This window comes from Strongylocentrotus purpuratus, unplaced genomic scaffold, assembly GCF_000002235.5.
Source record: "Strongylocentrotus purpuratus isolate Spur 01 unplaced genomic scaffold, Spur_5.0 spur5_scaffold_12, whole genome shotgun sequence".
NCBI classification, from domain to species: Eukaryota; Metazoa; Echinodermata; class Echinoidea; order Camarodonta; family Strongylocentrotidae; genus Strongylocentrotus; species Strongylocentrotus purpuratus.
The window spans coordinates 21,689,379-21,708,492 of NW_022145597.1; the positions used below are offsets into that span (position 1 = coordinate 21,689,379).

The 19,114-nt window shown below is 36.4% G+C and overlaps 1 protein-coding gene across 3 annotated transcripts in view; it reads right to left on the reverse strand.

The window, feature by feature from the left end:
- Nucleotides 1-19,114, reverse strand: part of LOC587143 (unconventional myosin-XVI) — a 116,557-nt gene that overhangs the window by 23,028 nt on the left and 74,415 nt on the right. For 2 of the 3 annotated variants that reach the window (XM_030982114.1, XM_030982113.1), the window contains exons 26-27: nucleotides 4,288-4,409; nucleotides 2,930-3,013 (exon numbers count right to left, since the gene is read on the reverse strand). In XM_030982114.1, coding sequence (XP_030837974.1) covers nucleotides 2,930-3,013; nucleotides 4,288-4,409 — 206 coding nt within the window. The remainder of the gene's footprint in view (nucleotides 1-2,929; nucleotides 3,014-4,287; nucleotides 4,410-19,114) is intronic. The other variant, XM_030982115.1, reaches the window with a different exon arrangement.

Here is a 19,114-nt window from a genome sequence, read left to right on the forward strand (position 1 = left end):
AACTGATTCACCGACGGGGTTTATTATGAAGCGGTGATGACAATGAGGGATTAAGAGATTTGGAGTTGTCAGCTCATATCAGCTTTGTTGGCGGAGAAAGCCCGGTCTACCTGCTCTCCCTCACTCTTGAAACGGTTACTAGGCAAAACAAGGGGTATCTCAAGCGTTACAAAGAGGCTCCATGTTTCTTAGCAATTAACAACCAATTGCACTTCATTTGCCTCTCTTGTCATTCCGTAATTGCGTCTTGTCAGGTGATTTATGGGGCTGAAATTTGTAGGATCCCTCGATGTGGAGGGATTATTCCATTTGGTTGCACCGACAACACTCTCATCCTTTCACTTTGTGTCAGAGCAGCCAAAATAAAGACTTAACAGAGAAATGACTGAATCATTCACACTTTGCTCCAATAGTCAATGAGTAAATGTGATGCTATAAATACCCCCATCGTTAGATGTTCCTCGTCTAATTGATTACAACTCCAAAGCCATTATGTCTCTTGATAAGCAGGCATGTAGTGAAAAAGAAAAGGTAAAGTCTACCAAATGACAGCAAATAGAAGAATCAAGTATAGATACATATCATGTCTATCCTTGAAGAATAAGCCAGTTCACGGTTGCAGTCTGAGCATAAGCAGATAAAGGTCATTGCAGACCAAATTGTGAAATACACAGAGACAAAATACTGGATACGTGCTCATGAAAGTTATGTAATCATTATTTATTTATGCACAAGCAGTGCACTCCATGATACGCAGGTGGAAGTATTCTCTGAAAAAGGAAATCAAAGGATATGTTTATGTAGCACATACCTTCATCGCTGTAGGAGTCAAAAGGTACAAAGTGGGACGACCTCTTCATGTTTTGAAGATCTGTGGATATTCGGGGTCATTAGGGGCCATTAGGGGCATTGTGCTAACCGTGAACTGGTCTATTGACTGGCACAAATCTCATTCATGAAAACAACTCTAATCTCATTTTTTAAGGGTTACATTTTAATTTTTTTTAATGAACACACCTTTACCTTTGAAATGATGTGCATCTCACTTTCAACAAATCAACCAACCACACGGTAAATCTTGCAATGTTCACAAGAAACTGTGTAATAATAATATGTAGATAAATGGATCTATACCCATTGTTATGAGATGCTACATAATGATATCCTATGATCAGGATAAATGATCAAGTACTGATAGCATGTAGGTTAGTATACCAAAACAAACATGTTAAAATAGTTCTTCAACCACTGGAATGTATTGGTTCACCTTTTTGGCGCTGGTTTATCAGTGGCCAAATCGTCTGAGTTAGTATGATAGTTAATCTGAATTCTGATGATGATAAAATAAGCTGTATTTATATTGTGCGCAAATCATCCTAGGGGATGCTCAAATCGCCTACAAAGTACTATTATTACCCTGACTTTAGCTCAGCGGCACAAAGGTGCTAGCACTCCAGAAATGAATTCCCACAAGGTATAATACCCTTTACTACACCTGGGTGGAAAGTGGCAAATGTAATCTCTTGGCAAAGGACATTAGTGCTGCAGTGGAAATCGATACCACAAATATTTTAATATTTTTCATTTAGAAGTGAATTTGCTGGTTAAAAAAAACACTGGTGCATTAACCCTTTAAAAAAGGAAAAGAAGGAGGAAAAGAAGGGGGGAAAAAAAATCAAAATCAAAATATTGAACCTTTGAACCCCCCTGACAGCATACCTGCATTGAAAGTAAAACATACATTAGGCAAAGCAGGGGTACCCAAAATAAGAGTCAACCATAATCTAATTAGGAAGATCCATGGCCAAAAGACTTCATAGCCGCAAACCAAAAAAGTTGACTAATTTGCGCTATGTTCATTTACCAGAACTTCATGCACATGAGAGGCGCATCGTCTGCTATGAGCCAGAGGGGTATTAGTGTGAACTTCATTGGAATAATATGAGTTAATTATGGCCTTCTGGCTCTCAGCAGACGTTCCAACGGTTTTAGTCCAGTGGAGTGTTTCACAAAGACTAAGATCGACTTAAGTTGGACTTAACTATGGCAGGCCATTCATGCCACTAGCTCCTCTAACCATTCCTTGAATTGGTTTCTTAAGGGACGTACAAATTGTGATATCTACCGAATTGACATTTTTTGATAGTTCAATATTGAAGGAAAAAATATGATATAAAGATCACAAGTTCTAAGGTTTCCCTCTAATTTTACATCTGGTTCAAGACTTTTTGAGGGCATAAATCGCATCCTGTAGTATAGATCCAAGTCTTAAATATAACTTAAGTTTACAACGTAAGTAACATTGAACTGTCAACAATTTGAATTCTGTCCCTTGAGAGATGAATGGTGACAGCAACCAGAGGCATGAATGACCTGCCATAGTTCAAGTCCAACTTAAGTTGATCTTAGTCTTTGTGAAAAACTAAACTTCTTCTGCCATACATTTACAGCACATTGGCTGGTCATATGCCCAAAACAAAACTGCTTCCTTCAATACAGCGTGCTAATCATTTGCAGATGACTCAAAGAGGCCACTGGCTGGAGAACAATATGCTTAATACCTTTTAGAAAGGAATCACTTACAATTTTATAATTAAGTATTTGAAACCAATTAAATATATTGAATAAAAATGTTATTAATCAATTTTAGATCCGTTATTTCTTCCTTCACTTTTAAAGAATGCTTCATTTGGTAACATTGTTCTTAGATGCAAGGGTAGTGCAAATTAGTAAATAAGTGCTGATTACACACTCAATGTTATTTGATTAGATATATGAAGGGTATATGCACATGTGATGTTAATTGGTTGTTATATAACTTGAAGGGGGTATACAACGATTAAGGTGCCGATACAACCCAAAGGTTACATATGAACGAGGAGCACAGCACAGTGAAAACCAAGTAAAAAAGGATTTAGTGACGACTTACTTCCTCCTTCTCTTCTTCTCCTTCTTTTTCTTCATCTTCTTGTTCATGATCGTCGGGGCAACCTTCTTCACACTTGTTTAGGGTCTTAATTATTAAAATAAAAAGCAAAATAAAACATGACATGCAAACTTAGCATGCTGAATATCTGAAGGTACATGTTTGTAACCAGTGATGTAGCAAGACTGAAGGTCCTAGATTTATTTAATGTATTTTGGTCTTGGTATTGACAAGCTCTTTGATATAAATGTCTTATGAAAAGCGCTATATAAGTAAAAGTTATTAGAGAATAGCGTTGAAGAGAGCCATAACTTAAGCTTTTTGACTTGCACTCATCAGAGTAAAACGCAAAAATGAACAGAAAGCCAAAATCGATCAATATAAATGGAAACTAAAAGGAACAAGGCGTTAATATAACGAGCGCTGATTGGATGTCAAAGGTAACAGTAAATTAGGCGAATTATTATTATTATTGACCCTAAAACCTTTTCCAAATGACTTTTTTTTTCCTTCTCAGCACCGTATCACAAAGATAACTTAACCATTGTTGCTACTATGTAGTTTACCATAATTTACAATCTATTTCTAAGCTTCGTGTTAAGGGCACTACTCTTCATTAGAGGAGCATGTACAGTACACAGTGTAGTTAGATGGAGCATGCACTTTGCAATGGCTTTAAAATAGGTCCAAATGAAAAAACTAAAACAGAAATGAGCAATGGGATATATACAAAATACATGACTGATTAACATATTAGTTATTAATAAGATTATATACTATAATTCATATCAACAGATCTCAAAATTACCCTCAAATGAAAAGTGAAATTAAAACCCCCAGATGAATAGGTACAACTCAGGAATATCAATAAAAGAATGGAGAAAGCTCCTGCACCCCACCAAAAAGGTTTTAAAAAAATTAGTTTACTTGTTGAGAAGATTTTGATACCAACTGCAAAATTTGTATCTTAATTTAATCCTCTGCCAAAAATAATGATGTTTATTCCACCTCCAACTAGCATAGAAAGGTATGTTGCTATGTGAGGCATGCATGGAGAACTCTCACTTCATCATGGGGACATTATTCAATTAAGGGCCCTGCAACATAAAGAGTTACTATCTAATATATCTTCCAAAACTAATTGTATCTTTACAATCAATTATTATTAATTTGTATTAATATCACTGTCAGAAATCGTCTCTAGTAGAAAGAGCAGAGATGTGATAGATCTGCAATAAATTAAAAGTCAGTATATATATGATAAAGGTCACAGAGTTATTGATGTAAAGACAAACATATACATATTCATACACTTCTCATGTTTGATTTCAATAATAAAACATGAATGTTACTTGACTAACCTGGATCAATGTCTCCCCCTTGAGTTGAATATCAGAGAGGAAGCTAGCGATGTACTTTCTCTGGCTCTCTACAATCTCCCATTGGTGCTTCATCTGTCTCCGTACCAGGAACCCACGGATCACTGGCAAAAGAAAAAAAACAATGATCAAAATGAATAATTCACTAAAAGTCATCACTAGTGTTGTAATGAACAGAGATATTCGATTTCATCTGAGTAGTATTTTGATTGGCCATATTAGGACTTCCCTAAGGCCAAAAAAAAACAAAAACATGTTTAGCGTCCTGTTTTTTTGAAAAATAGGAAGGAGGAGGCCCTTTCCTTTTTTTCTTTCAAAATGTCCGCTTGGTACATTTTCCCTGACAGTCGGGCTATTTTTCAAGATCGCCGCCGACATTTAAAGTTGATACTCTAAGCAAATAAATGTCCCTTAATTTGTTACCTACGGCAAGTATATGTTATTTTTAAGTTTTTCAATTACTTAGTATATCACAAAAAAATTCTGTCTACTCGAAATCCTCAATTGAAATTTCTAAAATATCCGCCTCTCTTTGCATAGAAAATCAGTCACGACGCTGGTCTACTATTTATGACCTCACGTCCGGGAGAGAGTATATTCACGTACCCGGATGTTCCATAGCAAACATGTGCAGAGTGATACGATTTTCTGCATATTTTTGTTTCAAAGGCTGAAAAGTCTAATAAATCATAATTCTATGTACAATTCTTTACCTTCCCCTAGTACTTCATAGTATTAATATCAATTCCCCTTTTAAAAATTATGACATATACATGCCAACGATGTGCTATTAGTCGATATTTTCACCATGTAATTTTTGTTTTGGTGTTGAAATCGGCCCAGGCACGGAGTGAACAGTAGCTGTCCACCCATGCACAGTTCATTACCATACACTGCAGCGATCTCCCGATGGTTTCTTCTTCCTTTTTCCCATGTCTTTCGCCTTTCTTGGCCCTGAACATCCTTCATCTACCAATTCTGACACCGGTAGTCAGGAGCAAGTCTTTGTTAGTTGTTTTTCTTAGCTGGCAACGTCACTTTCATTCTCTTGCAATTGCCGATAAACATATAACTAGCGCACGTACGTTCCATCACAAGCAAGCAGCGCCTAGAGCAGCGGCTTGGTCTTACCTCCCGATTCTGCTCGCTCCATGAACGTTCATGCAAGAGCCGCATCACTCGCCAAAATATTATAGAGGAAGCGCGCTTGCATGATCTCGTTCAAGTTTGATATTTTACAACATAAAATGTTTAACTGGTACTGTATCCTTTTTTGAGGCAGTCACACACATCTATGATAAGTACTATCATAGTTCTAGACCTATTCGTTTTACAAAACTGCTCATGTACATCTGATGACAATAATTTATAATGCATCCGCCTATTCATAAGTGCACGATTTAACTTTAATTCCTAAGCAGTAAACTCGTCTTAAATCTCTACCAAATAGGTGAATATGAGGATATAAAAAGAAATCAGCGACTGGAAAATGTTGCTTCGTTATTCTTCATTCAAATGAAAACAGAAAATCCATCAAATATACTCCTTAACAACAACAAATCTAAGCTCTGACAGGATAGCATTTACGTAGGGATATCACTGCCATTCACTCTCACTGAGCCCATGACTCCCGTTCGTGACGTCACGGATAGAGGCCCGACTCTACGTGCACTTCCGGGTTTCAGACTTAGATATTTTGGTAGAGTTTACTCGAATAAATTCATTATTCTAAACTTGTTTTGTCGGGTGGACACCATTTGGTGTTATTATGGGGGTTAAAAGCTTTCTATTTATGTAATTATCTCAGTATTTGGGATTGTCTTAGAGTATCAGCTTTAACAAAAAAAAAATTTTAAATCAGAAATAGATCCATTTTAGCACTGTTTTTCATGTTTTTTTTGTTTAAAAAAAAAAAAAAAATAGGAGGCGGCCCCCCAAAAAGAAGCGGGCGGTGACGCTTAACATGTTTATTTTTTAAAGTGGCCTTTAAACCTTTACAGGAACTGCTGGCTTGGCATCAACAATTATCTGTTGTTACCTGAAGCGGCTATTGTTTGCAATGGCACAATGTAAAACATTCATACAAAACAAAGCTCACACCAAATAAGATTAAAATATAAGATTAAAATATATATGATACTGCTGAAGTGCCAGTAAGGCAAACACTACAGCCAAAAATATTTTGGACTTTAAATTTAATTATTTGGATTTAAAATTGAAGCAGGCTCATGAATTATGAAGTAATATATCATGTACATGTAATTGCTGTTTGTATTAGTTTGTTTACCTATTATAACTGTAGGTCTTTGTGTAAGAATGTGTTTTTATGTTATGCATTGTACATTTTTAATGGGACTGGAAAACAAAATGGATGATATGGGAAAGAGAGCAATATATGCCCTCTCATTCAAACTTGACAACTCCTAAATGCTGTCAGTTCTTAGTAGAACCATTTTTTAATCAACCCCTCTCCCGCATACACATATACTGTCAAATCCAAGCATATATTCCAATCAACCCCTCCCGGGCATACACATATCTTTAATGGACCACTCCCTAGCACAATTTATTTTTCTTTCTAACAGATAGAAAAGCTAAAATACAGCCCAAATTCCCTTTTTGTAATCACATTTTTTATCTTTGGGCGATTGTCTCAGAATCATTTAGGGGCTTATCCTTTCACAGCAGTCACAATTTAAATGCCCCTAACAGCAAGACAAACTTGATCAGTTCACTAATAAAATCTTTTCACCAATTCAATATGGCCGCCCCTACAGAGATAATTTAACTAATCACCACAATTACTTCAAGTTTGTTCACAAGCTAATAAAGACTATACGATGAATCATTGGGTGTATAGAGTGTGAATTCATCGTTATTAGTCCCACCATACCATCTCCCCTTCATACTTTACATTGGAAGGGAGATTTTGTTGAGCGCAAAGTGGGCAGGAAAAAGCCCCTAAATTCAGCACTAGGGGATGTTCCGTGCGCTGAAACATTGAGATTAGCGGGAGTGTGAATTATCGCCCCTCTTAGATCTGCCACCCCATACACACCCGGTCACAAGCACATCTTTAATCTCTTATTTGAGATTATCGGACTAAAATTCACTGGGAAACCCTTCACACATTGAAAACTAATAGATTATGTATTTGGAAAATTCAAATTAAGTCTAACACATCTGTCAATAGAGGCTCATTAACATCCTCATTGGAAACAGATACTTCAATTTCATAGTCACTCTATTCATGCACAATTCTTCATGTATTGCTGAAAGAAATATTCAGGCCTGTTAGCAACAAGTGTGATAATTTTCCTGCTGTAGTACAATTCCACAAAGATGGTTTTGATTAAAAAAAATGTCTATTCATAATAATTCATGAACATATTATTAATTTCTCACAGATTAGTAAAATCACAATGACGTTGCAACTTTAAGATAACAACAATATTGATGTCATCACAACCTACAAGTTTGAGCTATTACACAGATCATGTGTAAAGGTTTGAACAAGATTTTCAAAGATAAAAGTGAGAGTACTTTAGGGTAACAAAAGATATGAACAATCTCTTCCAGTCAATCAACCGATACCACATTGAGTAAAAAGCAAGTAACATCTTTTGTCTACAATATATTCGTACATAGACAAAGAAGAGAGAATAAAAGGAATAATGTATAGAAAGAAAGAGATAGACAAAGGGGGAAAGAGAAAGAGATGAATAAAGGGGGAAAGAAACATAGGGAGAGAGAGAGAGAAAGAGAGAGAGAGAGAGACACACACACACACACAGGGGGAAAGAGAGAGATATTTACATACAAACCTTTATTGGAGAAAGAAGAATTGGAGAAGGATTGGATAAAGGGATTGCCGTTTTTTAAGGATACATCATCCATTCAAGTGGGTATTTTACAATCTATATATAACAGAAAGCAATAAACCTGATAGAGAACAGGTCTACACGATGAGTAAAGATTAACATAACATATTTTCTCCCTCCTTTTTTGTTTCAAATAATTCTTTCTTACTCACATAAATGTCAAGTACAAGTACGCTGAATTGCAAATGAATACAGCATGCAATTCAAAATGGAAGTTGACGAGTAGCTATGTAACTCCACACAAAGTTTCTTGTTATAGCTACTGATATCACATTAGGGTGTAAAACTGATCATAAATAAGAAGGAAGGGGGGGGGGGGGATTGCTTAGCACCCTCAAAGTCCCTTCACACCAATTATTCCCAAGAGGATACAGTCATGTTCAAATAGTTCCTCTTAAAACAATCTGCCCCTTCCCCTTCCCACACATAAGCCACATTTCTTGCAGGTGTAACAAATATACATGTAAACAAACTTTAAGATTTTCCTATACCATATCCATGCTTTTATACACATCCCTTCTTTGGTCAATCACTACTTTTACTCAGAACTTTCACTCTAGAAAAATGTTACAAGACTTATCTGGTTCTCAGTCCATTATATGCGTCTGTCTATTAATCAAGTTCAAATCATAATTAGCCAGTACTTAAGGCATGCAAATCATTGTAAACAAACTCAATTACCTGGGAAGTTCACGGAAGCGCTTCGTTTCCGCGGCATGGTGGCTGTCACAGACGGCTCAACGAGGGGGTATATATCCACGTTTAAAACCATAGAAACACACACTAATCCAACAATGCACCCATAACTATTCCACAACACACGGCACGGTCGGCAAACCAAAACAAGGAGTTTTATTGATCAGAACAGGCTGAAACGACATACATGGGTGTAACATCAAGTTTCTGGCTAGGGGAACATCATTTCTCAAACTCGTTGATGACCCAATGTACTACTTCCACCTTTTAAGGGTTCAAATGATGCAAATTGAAATTGTCACTTCCTGTCAGAGAATTGAGTAGATCCCCAAATCTAGGACTCCAAAGCTGATACATGGAAACGCTGCCAATATGTGGGACTACAGGATTTACAATTCACTCTGGGAGGCACTAACGAACCGCTGTTAACCGGAGTAATTATAAGCTCCTATATAGATATGAACCTCACAATCAATTATGAAACTGCACATAATCACATGAAATCAGATTAGTTGCTGTAAGCTTTGTAATAGGTTCGTACCTCACACTCTACTTACGACTTATTCCTTGCAATCACGTGAAACTCTGTTAGCCTGAGTAAACTTTTTACCTCAGCATGCACTGTTCTACAATTCTTGATTTTATCAACAACTCACGTGAATGACTGTCAAGATAGAGGCATACCCCCAAGCCCAATTAAAATTTTGCAAAATGGTGCTGGTATGTCAAAAAAAAAGATATGCTTACATGTCTCAACTGCAACATGAATTCCAATGAAGTAATGCTTGAATGACATATCTTTTAGAAGAATTTGACATTATATGGCTAGGAGCACTTGAACAGTTTTATAATTTCACTACAGCTAATCAAATGATATACTTTAAACCACGACAGAATATAACTATCCATTACATCTTATAAGGTATACAGCAATTGAATCCTTAGTGGAACTTAATGATATAACAAGGAGAATATCATACTGTCCCGATTTACCAGGTATATCAAATAAAAGGAGTCTGATGATCAACAGAGCTACCGGTACGTCAATAAAAGCAAGATGCTGGCGAGCTAATTTATCTGCGCCAGACTCAGATTTCCTCGATTGCCGGCCCCAGGTCAAGTTTGGTCAACTCCTAAATGAAGAGTGATTTCCTCAGAGTGAGCTGGCTAAGATTATCTTGGCACAAATCATATCAGGCAAGCAAGCAAGTACATGTCTTCTTATCTTTCTTCTCCTCCCGATCCCCACTCCTTAATTGTTCAGTTAACCAGTTGACTATTAAATTTGTATATTCCTCATAGGATTAACACAGAAACCACCTGGTTCCGGTAAACAATGGGTTAATAGTGGCACATTGTTTGACAAGCCATTTTTATCTACATTGCTTCTCTCCACCCCGGTATTAAATGGGTACACGGTAGGATGTACAAAGTAATTGCAGTTTGCTCAGCATGTCAGCATCTGTAAAATGGTGCCTGGCAGGGAATGATCCCCAGGGAGTGGAGAATGTGCCTGAATCAGATAAGATACATTGTTGATGTACCTGTATTAAGCACTTTATAAACCCAGAATATTATTACTATCATCATCATTAACATTGAATTTTCATATATATCTAGTAACCTCGCCCTAATGACTTACCTCTCACAAATAGGTACATGGTGACCAAAAAAAATATTCACATATTGCTATTTTACCCACAATCTCTGACAAGCTTGTCGCTTTTAGCTCACAATTCCACTATTCATAATAAACATACTATACCTATAAGTAATATCTGATATCATTTTTAAAATCATATAAATTTCACACCCCAATGGGCCTACATGGAGTTCTTAAATCACATAGGTCATTAACACATCATGTATTACTAATTTTGACTTTGAAAAAAGAAATCCCCTCCCCCAATTAGGTGTCAGTCTAAGGAGCATCAATACACACTAATCAGAGTAAATATCCAAATACGACATTTATCTACTATTTCCTGTCCTGCTTGGTGTGAGATATCAATCGTCATGACAACCATTTAAGGATGGAACAGTCGTCACGTGTGCTGACGGTGAACCATGTGACTCAAGATACAAATACCTTGTAATCACTGATAATCGTGAGTTTCCCTTATCAGCCTTGGAATTCTGAGAAACTTCTGAGGTTTAAAGGAGCTTGAATTGGAACAATTTTAATGAAAAAAAATGAAATAATATTTTTTAAATAGTCCTACTGCCAATCACAAATCTAAAAATAGAATATCTAAAGTGAGAGATCAGTATTACTAAAAATAGAAGAAAAAACATTAAATATTATTTTTAAATAGTCCAAGTGCCAATCACAAATCTAAAAATAAGAAAAATGTGAGTAAACTGAAATCTTATGCCTCCAAAAGTATTCAGGAGTTCTAAATTCTTAACGAAAACTCGATTTTGGATGGTATAATGAGTAAGAATTGTAGTCTAATAGTGGTAACATGTCAAAATAATGATGACATCAATAATAAGATATTCTTGTTTAGTGCTTATGTGTCACACTCAGTGGCATGCCTTTCACCGGGATGATATATAAACCCACATTTAGTCAAATGGCCAATATTAATACTCTAGCACATCAGGTATGCATCTACACCTGGATGGAGAGAGGCAATTGCCATGTTTTGCCTAAGGTTGTCAGTGCCAGGCTGGGACTCTAACTCTCGACCCCTGAATTGAAGTCCAACCCATGAACTAACATAACTGATTATTCAATAGATGATTATAGAAAATTATACTCCAATAAAACTATTTCTTTGAATCGCTATATTGAAAGACTGACATTTTAATGAAATCACTGTCCCATGTATATACATCAAGTTACTGCCCGTATGTCTTTGACATACAAGATGAAACCCCCACTGAAATCAGCATAGAATTCATATCCCACACTTACTAGGATTGAAACAACGGCAAAGAAAAATAATCATTCAACACCCCCCTCGCAGGTCCTTGGAAATCAATTTTCTGAACATGAGCAGCTAGGTAGAGTTCGATCCCAGATGTTTCATAATTAAAATCTCTCTGGGCAAAAATTTGTCACTCGGGGGAACTCCTCATCTTATTTGGTTTCTAAATGAACTCCAGATGACCTAATATGAATATGCGATGGGCCAAGGAGTATAGCATCTGTCAGGTAAGGGAGCATGTAGCTATGTATGGAAGATTATTTTCATTTTTTGATCATTGATAATGATGAACGAGGGATAAAAATATGATGGTGTATGAAATGCTTCATATTTTGTGTGTTTCATATTACATCCGATAAGCCTTAAAGAGGACTGTACTCAATGGAAGAAGAAGAAGAAGGGCAATATATAGACAGATATCATGGAAATACTTGTTTTAAAATTAGTGCATTTGTAATAATCTTCGATCAATAGGAAGCAACCAGGGCCCTGTTTTTTAAAAACTTGTCATCAATAGCACATGTCAAAATCAAATGCAGTCATTTCAGTAGCTTATAACAGTTATTGATAATATGTTTCATGAAATGGGGCCAAAAGCAGTGAAGCTACATAGAGATCTACTATATGCAGGTTATTAAGTGACAGCAAAACAATTGGATTTATTGATACTCTAATCTCTTGAAATGAAACACCTTTTATTTGATAACAGAGTGAAAAATGACATGTGCATAAAAAGGTGAATCACTTTTATGAATAAATTTGTAAGTAGTAACCCCATTTCTAATTGGCTTTTATTCAAAATTGCACACAGCACAAATTATGACAAATTACACACCTCCACCCATTAGCTCAATGCCAAATTCTAGAATTGGAATGACTGGATCTAAATTAATGAATATCATATATATACTTCTAATACATTCTACAGTGTGGTAATAGATACTCCACTATAAGATAGTCGATACCTTATCAGAATCTTTTACCAATTTGTGCCAATGATGTTACAAACAATTATCATAAATACCGACTTTCAAACTCGTCAACCTACTTGGATAAATAATGTCTCAACCCCACAAAACATGTTAAGAAATGATAATAACAATGATAATAATTTTTGGGGCCTATTCTCATTTAAACAGTCAGTATGCCTAAATTCTAATTCTTCAGCATAATGTGCTGTACAAGGCATGAGAAGTAGGTATTTCTATGAACCTACATATACCTTCTCAAGTGTTCCTGACTTCATACAATATAAATAAGTACTCTAAGAAGAGGCACCCTTCTAATCTAACAAAGAACTGAAGATAGGAAATGGTTTGAAACATTTATAAGGAAATACCTCTGATATGGTCATTTTTACCTCAAAATTAAAGACCCTTTTCTCCCTCTCACATATCAGTCCTTTGGCGCCCCATTCCAATGTCACCGAGGTGCAAGGATTAGCATATAATAATCTGACCCACAATCACGACACAAAGTTAATCAAAACAACCTTTCTTGTTTCAAAAACAATTTTTCTTCATCAAGGTGAGTAATGTGGTCACCTGCTTTGAAAAGCAAAGTTTGTTGTACTCTATTTTTTTTTCTCTCCAATTGCTCAAGCTTTGGGGCATATTGTTGATCTATTTTCACAACTGACAGAGGCTTGTTGGCAAGGTGATACTTTGGAGAAGAAAACATGTTTTCAGCTAACTTTATTTTGGCACTTGCTCTAATTAGAAATGGATATATCACCCTCAGGTTATGGACAAAGTAATACTGACGGCATAGCTGAGAATGAGGTTACTTTCAATGTCCTCATTATGATATGGTTTCTGATAGACATTCTGAAAATATAAAAGATTATCTTACAAATGTACAAACTTGATATTGTTTTATTTATAATATATAAATACTAAGATTACCTTAATGTAGAAATTCTAGCATGCGTGTAATGTTAAAATCTCTCAGGTAAGTGGAAAAGAATAACAAGAGAAAAGATATTATTCACGGGTCTTCAACAGTCAGAATGGCATTAGTAATGGTTTATCCTCGTAATTTGCACCCTTCTGACTCTATGCAGATGATTCATTCTAACATCTTCTCTCCAAACCCTATTTTTTGTACTCTCACTACTTTGCTTCCCATTACCTGCATACCTTATCTTTGCCCTTTTCACCCCTCTTTCTCTGTTCATTTCTCTCCCTCCTTGTCGCCCCTCCCTCCACCCCCTCTTTCTCCATCTCTCTCTTCATTCCTCTCCTTTGTTCTTGGTCCCCCTTGCCCTCTCTCTCCCTGTCTCTTAGCTATTTCCTTCTCATCATCTCTTTCTTCATCTCTGTTTCTCTTCTCTCTACATCTCTTTCTCTACATCCCCCTCTCTCTCTCTCTCTTTCTCACCCTCTCTCCTGCACTCGGGGAATACCCTAAACAATCCATCATGCCTATCTTGGTTAGATATCAACCTATCTATGAAGGATAAAACAACTAAAACACAACTCTTCATATGACCTCATACATCTATCAACTTTTTTTTCTCGATCACTGGCCCTTTAAACCTCACATCATATCCATGTGAGAGATAATAATTATAATAATAAAAACGTGGCTTATAAAGTGCTTACCACCGAAGTCTCTATGGTCATTACGGGACATCTGCTATGCCTATAGATAATAGCCTATATGCTAATCATTATAATAGGATGCTTCGGGTAATCCTCATTAGTTGTACTAATTAAGTGGACTTCTCTTGAGTGTTAACCATACATGTGTGTAAACATTGGGGAGAGTTTATATGGAGCATTTGTAACTGGTCACTATATGTTATGGCAGCATCTGGTGAAAATAATTTTCATCGTTTGTTAGGTCAAAATTATATTATTAATCACAAAAACAGAAAAAATAGCAACCAAGTACAGCATACCATAATCAATATTATGAAGATGAGACTAATAATAGAGAAAACAAAAGAAACAATCATCATAATTATGATAGATAACTTAGTAATATTCATTTACACTCTTGTTTCTATTTCACTCTAAATCGCCCCCCCCCCCCCATTCCCCCTCTCTCTCTCTCTCTCTCTCTCTCCCTTCTCTTTATGTCTTATTATTATTTCCCCCAGTCTCAATTCCTTTTTCTGTTACTACCTCTCTCTTTCTCTCCTCTCTTTCTCTTTTTGCATCTTTTCTTCCTATTTCTCTTTTATTCTCTCATCAGTAGAAGGTGATGCATACTGTTTGGTCCCTACTGATTTGCAGTGTCGAGTAATCATTGTGAAATGGCTTTCCCAGACGGTCCATAGAAAATTACTCCCATTATCATCCAGGCACTATCCCCCTATCCACCATCTAAACAAAACCCACTCACAAAACTTCTCATTTACCATGGTGCTTTCCTCTGTCTATCCGGCTGTCGCTTCTTCTCTATTTTAATGTGTGTATTGTTTCTCTTTCCTCCAGCCTTTTCAACGAAGCATTTTAATTTCTTCTTTTTAATCTCTTCAATTGAAATGTCCATTACAGTTAGGATTTCATTATACTTTTCCCTGAAATTTATTCACCTGGTTATTTCGTTTTTCCCCATTTCTTTTTTTCTATATATTTATCTCTCCTTTCCATCTCTCAGTCTCCTTCTGTCTCTTCGAAGTTTCTCCATCTCTTTCTCTCTTCCCCTCTATCTCTCTCCTACCATTTATTCTCTTTCACCTTTTACCTGTTTCTCTTTCACCCATTCTCGCTCTCTGTTTCTCCCTCCCTCTCCCCCTATCACCCTTTTAGTGAGTTCTCTAGATACACAATCTTTGTCCTCTGAATTATACAGCAGAATGCATTACAAAGCATTACTACTAGAAATGTAATTTACTGCTGTAATATGTACATGCTAACACAAATTCAAGAATTCATCAATCATACAGTAGCATAATGAAATATCTGAATGATGAAATCCCTCTCTATAAATCATCTCCTCAATTCCAATCATTTCAAGGGTGCATCTCTGTGAATTCAATTTTCAGTACCGAAAAGTGAATCCTTGTTTCCATTCAGACTCATTACCCAATCACTTTATATCATATTAGGTTTTAATACTACACATTGTGTGGATATTGTTTACATCTAGTGTTCATAGCCATAGGGTCTCCCACAATCATGAATATTAGACTTGAAACTGACAACAATTTTCTTTTATATTCCCCTAATACTTACTCTGATATTAATCCTCATTTTCTCAAGAGATAACTATGCACTCAAAATGTATGATAATTCAGACAAGAACAAAGTTATTTTCACAAGAAAGGGCGGTGGGGTCATTTTGACATTGCAAAAACAAAGGTTCTCATGTCTTCACACTCATTCAATTTACACACAGTTCAGGATTTTTAGATTTGTGAATAATAGTGCTAAAAATTTGACATTTTTCATTATTTTTCACTATTTTGTTCAATGACTACGCATGGCAGTAGTTGAGAAGGATATTTTGTGTTTGTTACGTGTTTTGCTTATCAAAATAGCGCAGTTATGCGTATCGACCGACAAGGGTGCTGCGCAGACATGGGCACTGTAGACATACAATAAAGACAATCCAGAATCAATCATCTAGTAATGTACAGAACAAGAACCTACTTGAATATAAAGTGAATGAATAATGAATCAGAAATGGCCTTGAAATTGAAGCCTTCAGGGAAAGATAGATATCTGATCTCTGTAAAGACAGATGCAACACAGGCAATCCAATAAATCTATCCTTACCTCATGAAAGAGAAGAAAAAAAAGTGGCCTGATTAATAATTGAATAACGAGATGGCTTGACAAGGCCAATGTTGTTTCTGTTTGCCTGGGGGGGGGGGGGACCTAAGGCTGGAGCTCGTCACCATACACTCAGTGTCTGGTTCTCAAGGCAACACCCATCATGAAGTCACTTTTTGCTGCATGAGTCATTCAATTAATTTCACTGGACACCACCTCTATCTCTTCCATATTCAAGTGAAACATGCTATTGTCTGCTGAGAGCCAGAAGGCATTAGGCATGTATTATACATAGAGTTAACAACCTTCTTGTTCTCAACAGATGATGTGTAATGTAGGTTTCATAGACAAGCATGTACAGTCAAACCTGTCTATAGCGACTGCCCAAGGGAAACACAAAAAATGGTCTTTGTAGACAGGTTCCTTTAGTACATGTTTCAATGAGAAACCATTTTCAAGGGGAACAAAAAATGTGGTCTTTGTAGACAGGTGGTCACTAAAGCAGGTTTGACTGTACAATCAAACCTGTCTATTATGGCCACTCAAGGGGAATCAGGAAAAAGTGGCGGCCACTGTAGACAGGTCAACTTTCATGACGGGTTCTAAAACCCATCTCATTCTAAAAGGAGACAATATAGGTGGCCATTGTGACAGGTTTGACTGTATGTAATATAAGACGCACATAAATGAAATCTTATTCATGTAGGTTTCATATGCATGCATGTACAATCAAACCTGTCTATTAAGGCCACTCAAGGGGAAATGGGGGGAAAGTGGCCTCTGTAGACAGGTGACCTTCCAGGTCAGGTTCTATGAAATATTTTATTCGACGGGGAGCCAATAAAGGTGAACAACATTGAGAAAAGTTTCACTGTATAGGAGTGGAGGCACATGAATGAAATCTTCTGAGAATCAAGAGTGCTCAAAATATAATCTTACATGTAGACTGAGTCTATACTCTTCTGGCTTTAAACAACCAATGATAATTATGTAAGTGCATTAAGTGTATTATATCCTTTATTATGACATGTACCTTTAAGTTTATTGAATAATATTCCAAACAAAATTCCAGCTCAAGATGACTCAGCATTCTCTGGAAGGTGATGTCACATTTCAACCCCACCCATCATCATCATCATCATCAGTTTTCATCCTTGATAACAAAGAGCATTCTTCTGCTAATAGCACAGAACATTCCTATCTGTTCCACAGGCTTGAATGATTTAATCAGTCCTTCGCAACCAGACACTCTTAATCTTTACACCATCTGAGCTCCAAAAGGGCCTTGGCTTTACGTTAAAGACACATAGTTTAATGTCCTTCTTGCCCTCAACACATATCTTAATGGAAGATCATTCAATATTTGACATCTACATGTCGCTTCTTGTATGTCCAGCAGAAGAGCATTATCATGGGAATTTTTAATACACTACACTAAAAGGAATACCTGGCTACCAGGCAATTATCATAGCTGTAATTGCATGTATCTATGATCCTGCTCCGGGCAATGTTCCATCACAGACCTTGGGTGAGGGATTGGGTTTTTTTAAAACTTGGCTTGTGACAGAAAGTCACTCCAGAGCAAGCGTAGTAAAATCAAGAGATTTTGTTAAGTGTTGGTTCGTTTGCTTTTTTTTACCTGACTGCTAAGAAAGCATTGTATGTTTGTAAGTAAGCAACCAGGGGATCAACAGCTTTAAGCTCTCTCCAAGGGAAATGAGGATTAATGCCTTATCAAAGGACACTATGGAGCATCGATTTGTTCTTGAGCGAGGTACCACTCGGTTACAAGACCACTGCCCTACCACTGAGCCATCGCGCCACGTGTGACTATCTACTGCAATAATTGTTGCTGGGATATCTTATGAAGATGTTAAAATGTTAGTTGAAAGATATCTTTAACATTCATTCAAACAAAGTGGTACTTGAGCCCTGCTCTATGTAAGAATGATATCAAAAGCGTTCAAGAACTGTACATGTATAAATACCTTATAGCTAAGAACAGGGCTCTTACATCTTATAAAGATGTTGACATGTCGGCAAATATCACTTTTATTTTTACAGGAACAAGAAAAATGTTTTCCTATTTTCTAAGTACCTTGTTTTTGAGGAGAAATATTTAAAAAAACAGAACATAAATAGCTTACAAGCTTTAAAAGAGCCATGTAAGAAAGACATGATGTTGACATAAATATACTTACCACCTTGCTTTTTGTTCTTTTCTCCTTGCCCCTTGACCATTGTTAATCCTTTTAATACCACAAGTAGAAATATCATATCAAAGCTAAAACATAATTAGTCACATGGTTTTAAGTGTATCAAGCTCATTGGTACCACAAGTAGAAATACCATGTAAAAGTCATCAGTGAGTTGGCTGGGTGGAAACAAAAGTCCATCGATATTCGTACATGTAGAATGGAATTGTTTCAATTCATATGACCATTGCTTTATCCACTTGTAAATCGTTCAAAGAACTAATCTTTTCAGTAATCCTGGAATTACTCCGGTAATCTGCCGTATTTCTCATCTGCCGTATTTCTCATCGCTTCTGCTGTGAAACAGTCCAAACTCACAC